Genomic DNA, 13304 nt, shown 5'->3' on the forward strand with positions numbered 1-13304 from the left:
ACAAATCTACACCAAGACTCATTGTTTACTAGAATATACAATGAGATTTAGAAAATTACTTATGAAGCCTTTTTCTTGTGCTTGTCAGTCATCAGATTATTGTTCTCGATCAAAAGAGGTTGTATTTCAGCCAAACAAAGTACAAACTATCCCAAAAGTAATACAGTGCATAGGGGTAATGGACTCTTTAAGATTCAGACAGCTTCTCAGAATGCCTTTTGACAAAAGAATGGACCTGTGGGGGCATGTGAAGGACACAGCAGGAAAAGATACAGCACAAATTTTACTTACATTTCGGCAGACACCCATATCCAGAGTGATTTTATCTCAGAAAGTGAGAATACTGGAAGCTCAATGCAGACCCAGATATCAGAATTGAGCCCTGGAGATTTGAGCATTCATTTACATTCACATGTTCAAAGACATACTCGAAACTCTTCATCAACTCTACCCACTACCCTGACAAACACTGACTTCAGCTTACCGAGACATTTTGGACAATTTCATGCTTCCAACTTTGTGGGAACAGTTTGGGGATGACCCCTTCCTGTTCCAACATGACTGCACACCAGTGCACAAAGCAAGGTCCATAAAGACATGGAGTTTGGTGTGGAGGAAATTGACTGTTTCAATAAATGGCACAAAAGGATTTAACACCGCCAGCCTCTGCACAACATTACGTTTATCTGAACAGCTAAAGAAAGCTCAGGGATTTGTTTTACGTAAGACAAACAATTTATTTTTTTTAATCCAGTTGAGTATAACAATAATAATAATAATAATAATAATAATAATAATAATAATAAAAATTATACATTTTGTTTAGATAGCAAACTTCATACAATTACAATAACAAAGCAAAAAGTAAAACGCGAGAAGAAGCAAAAGGCTGACATAAAATATTAAAATAGGAAAATCATAATAATGAAATAAATGATAGCTGTGTAAGAAGAAAACCAACTATATTAAATCAAGAGTAAAAAAAACATTAAAAGCCCTTTAGAAAAAATGCATACAATTTCCTTAACTCATTATTTCACAAACATTTTGCTCAGCTACTTTTTTTTGGCAAATTTGCAAAAGAAAATAAAAGAAGAAATTATACAATTGCAAGTGCAAACGTTGGTATAATGCAATTATTACATTTATCATCATTTTAAGCAGTGGGATTTCATTTGTGTTCCTCATCCCAGGGGGAATGTGATGTCCGTTCCCTTTAATTCTTCAGAAATAGCTGTGTTGAACTTCGACTCCAACTCTGGGCTGAAATAATTCTTCCAATCTCCAACAATTCCTTAGAAAGAAATCAGTAATTATATGTTACAGCACCTTGAAACTAATGCAGAAGCAAAAGAAGAAAAAGTGTTTGTGAGTTTATCTCTACCTTTTCTGAGAAAAGACTTCTTGTTGTCCATTAAAGCCTCTGGCACCAGCGAATAGTTGGACATTTTGTTTTGCTTCATGGTTTTGAACGTACAGTGTTCAGTCACATGGTTCAGAGCGTCTTTGCTCATGCTCTTACCAAGGAAGAGTAACATGCGTTCGAGAACCCCATGCAGATCCTGAGAGTTAAAGAGTAACAGAGTCAAAATCATAAAGTGACAGATGACTGTAGCCGTAACAGATTAGTATGTAAGTACAACAAGGCGGTGATGTGATAACTGAAGCTGATTATCTTTCTAAAACAGTTTCCTATTCCTCTTATATTATAGTTATAGGTTATATACATTTACATAGGATAATACATAGGATTATTATAGATACACTAAACAGTGTTTACAGTCTATGAAACATTATTTCCTATTATTATTTAGGTTATAACAGACATTTATTCGTTTTATCTTGAAGGTCCTAAAAAAATGTAGCTTGTTAGCAACAAATTGTTTCCTTACTGAAAGTTTCATTATTTTAGCGATTTTTAAAAACTCCACTTGTCCCTGTCATTACTTATTACATTATCCTTATTTGGTTTAACCAGTACCCACTAGAAGACTTCAACCTGCTCCCTTCGAGACATGTGAAGCTATTGAACAACATTTGAAACTACAGAGCCACAGGCAGTGTAAGGCTCTCGAAGGAAAACGTGTGTTCTGCTTACATAACCTCACAAGGACCCACAACTGGCTAGTGTTGCTGTTAAAAAAAAAAAGTGCACGGCCAATACTTGCAGTCTCTGGACAGTATGCTCCAGTAAAATTACATGAACAGACCAGTGTAGGTGTAACATCACGACATGCTACGCTCTTGCTAAATCACCAGAGGAAACCCTCACACAAAAACGAGATCCACAAGAACGAAAGGATTTGTTTGCCAGTGTGTTTTTGCTCTACTGGTTTTGATTTCTTGCTGTGTTGTTTGACCATGTCTTGGATTTCAGCGGATATGTCGCAGCTGCAAGTCATCATAGCACAACAGGGAGAAATGCTCATCGCATATCAAGGGCAAATTGCGACACGCCGGGCTCAACTACAACAAAATCAGCCAGCAACAGGTTCCGATTCCGCCACCTCCTGTTGTGAATCGATTCTCATGGCAATGCCTGGGAGCTCTGCCAAGGCTTTCTGTGTCACTGCGACATTTTCTTCTTGTGAATCGGTTCTCATGGCAATGCCTGGGAGCTCTGCCAAGGCTTTCTGTGTCACTGCGACATTTTCTTCTTGTGAATCGGTTCTCATGGCAATGCCTGGGAGCTCTGCCAAGGCTTTCTGTGTCACTGCGACGTTTCTACTTCAGACACTTATCATGAAGAGCGCACCAAATGCACATTTCTCATGTCCCTTCTCACTGGAAAAGCACTGGACTGAGCTTCTGCAGTGTGGGACAGCGATCCTTAGGTTCGACTTCCATTTTCATTTTTTGCCAGTCTCACCAAAGAGGTGTTCGAATATCCAACAGGTGGCAAGGACGTTTCCGTGCAACTATTACAACTACGACTAAGGGCAGCTGACTACACAGTGAAATTCCGTATGTTCTCCTCTAAAAACGGCTGGATTGACACTTCTCTTCAGGTCGTTTATCGTGCCCTCCGCTTCAAGTGGAGCTAGCCTGCCAAGATACTGACACATCGCTAGCCCAATACATCACCATGGCCATCCAATTAGACAACCTGATGTGTCAGCAAGCAGTCAGCAGATCTTCTCAGCCTACCAGCTGGTATGGGCTGGATTTACACCCAGCAAGAGAAAACAGGGGAGAACCTCTGCAGCTTGGCTGGACCCAGGTCCCAAAGGGGGATTGCCAATGCTGCTGCCAACAGCAACTATTTTATTAGTTAGATAGAAAAGTGTGAATTTCACAGAGACACTTTCTTCTTGGATATGCCATCACACAAGGTGGAGTGGAGATGGATCAAAGCAAGGTCAAAGCAGTAACTGAGTGGCCATTACCCCAGACCAGATTGGTTCACCAATTTCTACTTCCATTTCATTAGAAACTACAACCTCACCCTTTACCTCTTTCCAGTGGGGTAACCCTAAAAAAATCCACTGGACCAAAAGTTCACACATCAAAGTCTGGATACAACGAAACCAAGCTGTTTGGGAAGGTGCACATGTGCGACTTTTGAGCGGTACACCAACAACATATCAAATCCAACCGCCATAGACGCCCTCATCAACAATCTGGTTTCTACGGACGTTTAAACAGCGTGTACGCCAACGAAGTTTTGTTCTTTAGTGTTCGTTACCAAGCCGTGTTTTACTGTGTTGTCGTACTGTTTACGACCTCGATTTGTTCTCTTGACTTTGTTTTTCCCGTTCTGTGATTTATTGGATTTGTTTGTCAGTGTGTTTTTGCCCTACTGGTTTTGATTTCTTGCTCTGTTCTCTGACTATGTCTTAACTTCCAGTGTGACTTGGATTCTGATTTGGATTGTTTGCTTTTGGATTTTGATTAAATTTGCACATGGATCCTGCATGCTCTGCCTCGGACAGCTTCATTACAGTAGGCTACGTATCAACTTTGAGCACCAATCTATTCTCCTTTTAATCAATTCCATCTCACAGAACAATGTAGGAATCACTGTAGTTTCACTGATAGTTTCATACCATACATACACACGTAAAATGGACTATCAAAGCCATTTTTCTCGTCTCTCCAGTCACATTGATCACACTGATTGAGCATAGGTTAACATATGCATACATAGTTAACATAGGTTAACTTCCTCTAATTCTGTAGGATCACCTGGATGGAAACACATAACCTGAATCATCTCCTCGTATGTGATGTAAAGAATTCTGTCACCCAAATCTGTGTTTCTCCAGCTCTTCACATGATCAGTCCACTGTCCAAAGATCACTGAACAAACAAATTCACAACATACCAGTGTTCTACAGATATCCCCATGAAAGCTCTGTGTTCAGTACAGATCAGATTGTGTCACTCACCATTCCCTGCTAGGAATTGGTCTGCAAATTCTTCGAAGGTTCCTGGGTCATGTAGAAAACTGGCCATTTGGTGGAAATGAAAAGTGGAAACCAGGACATCTTTTGGGTTTCTAGAAACATAAATGACCTAGAGGTAAAAGAAAAAAAAAAACATAAGAGAGGGAGCAATATAGAGTCTACACACGTCTGTTAAAATTGTTAGTTTTCTAATGTAAAAGAAATATAAAAAATAATAAAAGCCAAGCTTAATCATGTCAGAGTTTTTCCCAGATTTAATGTTAAATAGCAGCCAGAAATGGAAGTGTTCAGGAAAACTTAAAATTACCTTGTTGCACAACCCATTTTATAATAGGGCATGTGACTACGCTCACAATTAAATTCACGCTTATCAGTCTTGAAAGATATCAATCAGCAGACGACTACAAATCTATTTCCAAAAGAGAAATACCGAGAAATACTGTGAAGGCCATCATCAACAAGTGGAGAAAATAGGGCAATGCAGTAACATTAACAAGAACAGTCATTTGGCATGTAACTGGTCTGGTGAGGCCAATAAACAACCTTTTGGCATTATTCTAAATAACATAATTGGTGCAAAAACAAGACAGCTTATCATCAAAAGAACACCACACCCACAGTGAAGCATGGTGGTGACAGCATCATGCTCTGGGGCTGCTTCTCTTCAGCTAGGACTGGGGCTTAAGATACAGTATAAGGACTCATGAATAGCTTCAAATTTCGAAATATCTGTTTTACAGGTCTCTGTTAGACAGCTGAAGATGAAGACCTTCCAGCATGATATCAACACAAAGCACTAATCCAACAGTTAACTAAGGAACAGAAGAAGAATCTCACTGTCTTGGAATGACCGGTGGAATGACTTGAGTTTAGCTGAACACATGAGATGCACTCACAATTAAATAAACCTGGAGCATTTTTCCAAGAAAGCTTGGAATAAAACTCAAAATATACTAAGCTGCTGATGAAGCTTATGCAATGTCCTAGATGCTGAGAACCATATATAGAAAATTATTGGGATATATTGAAAATTATTCCTTTTTTTTTTTTACCTTAGCCTTAGAAGAAAAGAAGGAGGAAGGCATCAGATGATAAGGCATATGGGAAACGAAGGCCCGTGGAGCACTCAGCTTGTCTGCGATTTCTAGAATACGTGACCTGTGAAGCCATGGCACTCTGTCCCAGTTTGGGATGGTCAGTACTGGGGTCAAATCCCCTCCATTCAGGAGCAGGGGAAGAATTTCCTGCATCCATGTTGTACCTGAAAATGTTTCTGTACTGTTTAACCCCATCTCAGTTACTACTAGGTTGGACATGAGGAGAATAAATTTGCAGATAAGAGAGCAACCTAACTATTAGTCTCTTCTAACATTTAAAGAAAAAAGGTATAATAATAATAATAATAATAATAATAATAATAATAATAATAAAAATTCTTATTAAATGCAGTCCAAAACATTATTATGACACATTAATGATTTTAGCATACACTTTGCTAAAAGGATAGTTTGTGATCACCCTTTACCAGCTGGGTACAACGCTAATGGTAATGCAGTAAAGTATTGTGTAACTATAGTATCAAACAATATACACTACCTTTGAGCCATTGAATGTAGTGAAAAGAAAATCACCTACCAGATTTGGGATAAGTAACTGTGATCACATCATCATCCTGCACTTGAAACGACTCATAATATTTCAGACTCTCGTCGGTGTGTGAAATTTTTGTAAGTAAAAGTCCACGATAAAGCAAATATAGGTCGTTGTTGTCCATTGTGACCGGGAGTATTAGTCAAAACCCGTGCATCAGTCTCTTCATACTGAACACACACACACACACACACACACCCAGGTGAATTCTCATCTAACTGGTAATATATCTTTGGGACCTTAAATCAATCATCCATTTACCTTGCTATCTTATTCTAAACATTTACTTATTATAAAAAGGCAATAAGACAGGCCACACTGAAACACCAAAACAAGTACAAATATCAAACCCGCAATGCCTCTTACAAAAACAAATCCTTGGCGCAGTAGAATAGTGTATGTCTGCTAGAAGTAATGCAGTTCTGAATACATGAAGTATAATTAGATTACCCTTAATCACATATCGCTACACAAATAATACCTGTTTCTATGTAAATCATTTCCATCATCATTGTGGGGAGATTTTGTTCCTTTTTTCTTGGGAGAATATGGAAAATAAGAAAGGTAATTTTTGAATTTGATTGTTTAATGCTGCTCTACCCCAGGGAAGTTGACTGTGTGTTTAATTGTGTTATTTCTGTAAGAGAGACAAACATTGGGACTCAACTGCAAACATGTACAGTACAGTAATGTCTGTCTACAGGCAACAAAGTTGGAGTGAGTGAGACAGTGCTAGAGGACTTGGTAGAGCTTGCAACACACACACACACACATTGTATATACTTGCTGCATAATTGTAGAGTAATACAATTTAATATTTTATTTTAATGAAAGGATGAAAAAGAAAAGGAAAACACAAGCAGGACCACTCCAGTAAATGTCTCGTTAAGTTGTTTACTGAAAAGAATTGGTTAAACAGGTGGAATCAGGTGAGACTCTTGCTTGACTGGAATGAAAATAAGGATAAGAATGGAGATCCCTGTGTTAGTGAAATATGTATTAAAGACTGTAGGTAAACTCACCCCAATTTAGCTGTATTGCTGCAGCTAGTCAAAATTTCTACAAGTTTTATTATGCAAGTTTTCTCACATGAATGTTGGTTTAATTTTTTGAAGAAAAATGACTATTTGGTGAGGACCACACAATTATTATTAGGGCTCTGGGCAATAAAGCAATCTGGTAACATAAATGAATTATTTTCCTCTCTTTTTTTTTCATCTGTGTTCCTCATCCCAGGGGGAATGTGATGTCCATTCCCTTTAATTCTTCAGAAATAGCTGTGTTGAATTTCGACTCCAACTCTGGGCTGAAATAATTCTTCCAATCTCCAACAATTCCTTAGAAAGAAACAGAAATCTGGAATTAGACATTGTAGTACCTAGAAACTAATGCAGAAGCCCACTTTTGGGACGTGAATAATGCATTATATACAATAATAAAACTGAGTTGCACAAAAAGTGTTTGTGAGTTTGTGATCTCTACCTTTTCTGAGAAAAGACTTCTTGTTGTCCATTAAAGCCTCTGGCACCAGCGAATAGTTGGACATTTTGTTTTGCTTCATGGTTTTGAACGTACAGTGTTCAGTCACACGGTTCAGAGCGTCTTTGCTCATGCTCTTACCAAGAAAGAGTAACATGCGTTCGAGAACCCCATGCAGATCCTGAGAGTTAAAGTCAAAGAGTAACAGAGGCAAAGTCATAAAGTGGCAGATCACCGTTGCTGTAACAGATTAGTGTGTAAGTACAACGAGGCGGTGATGTGAAGCTGATTATCTTCCTCTTATATTATAGCGTTAGGTTATATATATGGATTATTATAGATACATTGATGCAGCTTGTTAGCAAGAAATTGTTTCCTTTCTGAAAGTTTCATTATATTAGCGATTATTAAAAACGCCACTTTTCCTTCTCATTACTTCCCTGATTGGGTTTTAACCAGTTCCCAACCACTAGAAGACTTACACCTGCTCCCTTTGAGACATGTGAAGCTGGTCAACAGCATTTAAAACTGTAGAGTCAAAGCCAGTGTAAGGCTCTCGAGGGAAAACCTGTGTTCTGCTTACATAAGCTCACAAACACCCACAACTGATTTTGTGACAAAAAGTGCATGGCCAATACATGCGGTCTCTGGACAATATGCTCCAGTTGAATTACATAAACAGACCAGTGTAGGTGTAACATCACTACATGCTATGCTCTCACCAAACCACCAGAGGGAACCCTCGCACGAGGGTTAATGTTTTTTCTGGATTCTACGGACATTTAAACAGCATGCACACCAACTTTGGCACAAAGTATTGTCCTTTAGTGTTCATTACCATCATTACTTTTTTGATTTCTTGACTGTTTTTCCCGTTTTGTGATTTATCGGATTTGTTTGCCAGTGTGTTTTTGCTCTACCAGTTTTCATTTCTTGAACTGTTCTTTGACCACGTCTTGGATTCTAGAGGATATGTTGCTGCTGCAAGCAATCATAGTGCAACAGGGATAAATGCTTATCGAGTATCAAGGGCAAATCAACAACCGGACACTTAATCATAAAGAGAGCACCAAATGTGCATTTCTCATGTCCCTTCTCACAGGAAAAGCACTGGTCTGGGCTTCTGCAGTGTGGGACAGCGATCCTCAGGTTCCGTGATCCTTCCGTTTTCATATTTAACCAGTCTCATCAAAGAAGTGTTTGAATATTTAGCAGGTGGCAAGGACCTTCCTATGTGACTATTAAAACTACGCCAAGGGAACAATGGCTGACAGTGGCTGCCTATGCAGTGAAATTCTGTATGCTTGCCTCCCAAAGCAGCTGGACTGACACTTCTCTTTAGGTCGTTTTTCACAAGGGATTGTGCCCTGTGCTACAAGCAGAGCTAGCCTGCAAAGTTACTGACACATTGCTAGCCCAATACATCACCATGGCCATGCAGTTAGACAACCTGAGGCATCAGCAACCAGTCAGCAGAGATTCTCAGCTTTACATCTGGTATGGGCTGGATTTACACCCACCGAGAGAAGATGGGAGAACCTCTTAGCCGAACCTCTTAGCCGGACCCATGGCGAAAGCCTCAATCCACGCCAAGCTGGGTGGACTTTATTTCTTACTCAATTCCATTTCACAGTGACTAAAAGACCCGGTGTAACAAACAGTAAGACAGATACCTCCTACTGCACATCCAAAAACCTGGACTTAACTTCAACAGGCGGTACGCCAACAACGTATCCAAGCCAACCACCATAGATGCCCTCACCAACAATTCCAAATTCGGGAACAGGTGTGGCTCTCTACCCATCACCTTAAGTTGAAACTCCCCCAAGTTAATCCTGAGGTTTATTTAAAATTACTCAACATATTAACCCGGTCACATATCGACTACAACTCCCGCTGACCTATGGTATCTCCGCTACGTTCCATTTCTCCCTGCTCAAATCAGATCACAATGCCTCCAACCATGAAAAACACCACTACAGAATCCCCTCCATCTTTACATCCAAGGCTCTCCCACATATATGGTCTTCACAATTTGCCTTGGGCTCTGTGTAGTCATCCCGCCATGTTCCTGTTCTTGCCCTGCCCTGCCATGTTAGACCCTGTTTGTTCCCATTGTTGTTTTCTGCTTGATCTGTATTGCCCTGTTTGTCTGTGCTCTGGATTATTGGACTGTTTCTGACTCTGATTTCTGCATGCCCTTCCCGTTTCATGTCCCGTTTCTCATTAAAGACTCATCTCTCCAGTCACATTGATCACACTGATTGAGCATGTAAGTAAACATGGGTCAACTTTTTCTAGTTCGGTAGAAGGAAAACATCACTTGAATCATCTCTTCATACGTGACGTAAAAACATTACCTGAATCATCTCCTCGTACGTGATGTAAAGAATTCTGTCACCCAAATCCGTGTTTCTCCAGCACTTCACATGATCAGTCCACTTTCCAAAGATCACTGAACAAACAAGTTCACAACATACCAGTGTTCTACAGATAAGACAGTCTCCATGATAGTGCTGTGTTCAGTACAGATCAGATTGTTTTGCTCACCATTCCCTGCTAGGAATTGGTCTGCAAATTCTTCGAAGGTTCCTGGGTCATGTAGAAAACTGGCCATTTGGTGGAAATGAAAAGTGGAAACCAGGACATCTTTTGGGTTTCTAGAAACATAAATGACCTAGAGGTGAAAGTAAAAAACACAAGAGATGAAGGAAAATGAATTTAAAAAAAAAGAAAAAATTAATATAAAAAGCCAAGCTAAATCATGTCAGAGTTTTTCCTAGATTTAATGTGAAATACCAGCCAGAAATGGAAATGTTATGGAAAACTTCAATCAATGTTAATTATGATCTGTATCTGTATAATGTTTTTCTCATCTTTTAGGTTCTATCCAAAGCCAAAGCACTTACAAAGCATATACAGGATCTCATTGTTGAAAGATATCAATCAGGAGATGGCTACAAATGTATTTCCAAAACAGATATACCGAGTAATACTGTGAAGGCCATCATCAACAAGTGGAGAAAATGGGACAATGCAATAACATTAACAAGAACAGTCATGTGGCATGTAACTGGTCTGACCAAAGTACAACCTTTTCGGCATTATTCTAATTCATATGTTTGGCACAAAAACAAGACAGCTTATCATCAAAAGAACACCACACCCACATGGTGGTGACAGCATCATGCTCTGGGGCTGCTTCTCTTCAGCTAGGACTGGGGCTTAAGATATAAAGACTTATGAATAGCTTCAAATTCCTACACATCTGTTTTACAGGCGTCTGTTAGACAGCTGAAGATGAAGACCTTCCAGCATGATATCAACACAAGGCACTAATCCAACAGTCTAATAAGGAACAGGTTCAAAAGAAGAATGTCATTGTCTTGGATTGGCCAGTGGAATGACTTGAGCTCTGCTGAACAAATGAGATGCACTCACAATTAAATATATCTGGAGCATTTTTCCAAGAAAGATTACCCCCCAACCCAAAATACACTAAGCTGCTGCTGAAGAACAATGTCCTAGATACTGAAAACCATACATAGAAAATTAGTGGGATATGTTTACAGTTATTCCTTTTTTTTTTTACCTTAGCCTTAGAAGAAAAGAAGGAGGAAGGCATCAGATGATAAGGCATATGGGAAACGAAGGCCCGTGGAGCACTCAGCTTGTCTGCGATTCCAAGAATACGTAACCCGTCAAGCCATGGCACTCTGTCCCAGCTTGGGATGGTCAGTACTGGGGTCAAATCCCCTCCATTCAGGAGCAGGGGAAGAATTTCCTGCATCCATGTTGTACCTGAAAAAGTTTCTGTACTGTTTAACCCCATCTCAGTTACTACTAGCTTGGACATGAGGAGAATAATATATAACTAGTGATAAAATAAGAAAATTCTCATCAAATTCAGTCCAAAACATTTTTATGACACATTATAATTGGTAATGAAGGATAATCGGTGATCACCTTTTACTGGCTGAGTACATCCCAAATGGTAATGTAGTGTTTCAAAAATGAAAGGAGAATTAAAAAATAGGATAAAAAATAATTGTTTGACTGTAGCGTGGGTTGTATCAATCCATCCATTATTTATTCATTTTAAACACACTACCCCCCCCCCCCCCCAAAAAAAAAAAAGGAGAAAGAAATGAAATCACTTACCAGATTTGGGATAAGTAATTGCGATCACGTCGTCATCCTGCACTTGAAACGACTCATAATATTTCAGACTGTCATCAGTGTGGGAAACCTTTGTGACTAAAACTCCATGATACAGCAAATACGGGTCGTTGTTGTCCATTGTAACCGCGAGTATAAGACAAACCAGTACATGGGTCAGTCACTTGTCTTAATTATAATTGTTTTGTAGTCCAGCCTTCCAGTGAGGCGGTTCGATGTCATGTGGCTCGATCACTGGTAATACATCTGTGGGACAGTAAACCAGTCATCCATTTACCTTGCCATCCTGCTGTATTTTATACATTTACTACTTATAAAAAACAACAATACACTGACCCTACTGAAACACTAAAGTCCAAATGTCAAAACTGCAACGCCTCTTACAAAAACAAATCTGTGGTGCAGTAGAATAGTGTATGTCTGCTAGAAGTAATGCCGTGCCTCTGGTTGTTTAATGCTGCTCTACACCAGGGAAGTTGACTGTGTGTTTAAATGTCTTATTTCTGTAAGAGAGACAAACAATGAAACACAACTGCAAACATGTACAGTATAGTAATGTCTGTCTCACAGGCAACAATGATAGAGTGAGTGAGACAGCGTGCAAGAGGACTTGGTCGAGCTTGCAACACACACATATTGTATATATTTACTACATAATTGTACGGTAATACAATTTCATAGTCTTTTTTAATGCAAGGGTGTGATAGCAGGAAGAGAAAAGGAAAACACATGCAGGACCAATCCATAAACTCATTAAGTTCTCTACTGAAAGCCAAGACCCACCGATTAAAAAGGTGGAATCAGGTGTGGCTCTTGCCTGACTAGAATGAAAATAAGGATAAGATTGGATACCTTGTGTTAGTGAAGCATGTATAAAAGACTGTAAGTGTAATACAAAATAAAATGGAACTGAAGATACTTGAAATATAGTATAGTATAGACAGACTCTCAGATTAAATCTATGGTTAAGAATATGGATTTGCTTACATATTTTTAATTCAATAACAATTACATCTATTTTTTTGCTATATAAAGGTTGAGACATATGCCACTAGCGGTGAATGAAGGAGGTTGTGTTTTACTAAAAAAATGAAAAGAGATTAAGATTATTCAAACCAACATATCTAAATAGCTAAAGAAAGCAAGGGGATTTATTTTTCACTATACAAAAAAATCCAGTAATCCAGTTGAGTGCAATAATAATAATAATAATAATAATAATAATGTAACATCCAGGTTCCCCGCACCTCAGAGGATTAAAACGAAGCCCTGCTTTATTCACAGGGGTAAGACAGGAAAACAAACATAAAACAAAACTAAACATAATAAACAAAACATGAGCGGTCAGTCATACGGCCCAACAACACTGGACACCTGGAACATGGATGAAACGAACCACAGACAAACAATGGCTGGCAAAGACAGGCACACAAGGGCTCATATATATAGGGCAATACAGCAAGGTAAATGGGGAACAGGTGACAAGGTGAGAACAATAGGAAGGGCGTGGCACAAAGTACAACGGGAAAGCCGGAAAGTTAGATGAATCCATATACAGTATTTAATGGAAACACAAACACAGTAAACAGT

At 39.0% G+C, this 13304-nt stretch overlaps 1 protein-coding gene and 1 pseudogene across 1 annotated transcript; both read right to left on the reverse strand.

Annotated features, from left to right (window-relative positions):
* Positions 1–826: 826 nt before the first annotated feature.
* On the reverse strand, positions 827–7102 carry LOC131344231 (sulfotransferase 2B1-like; annotated as a pseudogene).
* A 155-nt stretch (positions 7103–7257) lies between these two features.
* On the reverse strand, positions 7258–11931 carry LOC131344232 (sulfotransferase 2B1-like). The gene is made up of 6 exons (XM_058376334.1): positions 11697–11931; positions 11128–11336; positions 10086–10212; positions 9896–9990; positions 7539–7716; positions 7258–7393 (listed from the first exon to the last, which is right to left on the reverse strand). The coding sequence occupies exons 1-6, from the start codon at positions 11833–11835 to the stop codon at positions 7284–7286; spliced, it is 858 nt and encodes a 285-aa protein (XP_058232317.1). The 5' UTR covers positions 11836–11931; the 3' UTR covers positions 7258–7283.
* Positions 11932–13304: the final 1373 nt, after the last annotated feature.

This window comes from Hemibagrus wyckioides, linkage group LG23 (genome assembly GCF_019097595.1).
Source record: "Hemibagrus wyckioides isolate EC202008001 linkage group LG23, SWU_Hwy_1.0, whole genome shotgun sequence".
Classification (NCBI taxonomy): Eukaryota; Metazoa; Chordata; class Actinopteri; order Siluriformes; family Bagridae; genus Hemibagrus; species Hemibagrus wyckioides.

Excerpts from the sequence above, each read along its gene's own strand:
- LOC131344232 (XM_058376334.1), bottom strand. The coding sequence starts at position 11,835 with ATGGACAACAACGACCCGTATTTGCTGTATCATGGAGTTTTAGTCACA. Across the intron at positions 9,991-10,085 it reads CCAATTCCTAGCAGGGAATG|TGATCTTTGGAAAGTGGACT; the intron begins GTGAGCAAAACA and ends TTGTTTGTTCAG. Across the intron at positions 7,394-7,538 it reads GAAGTCTTTTCTCAGAAAAG|GAATTGTTGGAGATTGGAAG; the intron begins GTAGAGATCACA and ends TTTCTTTCTAAG.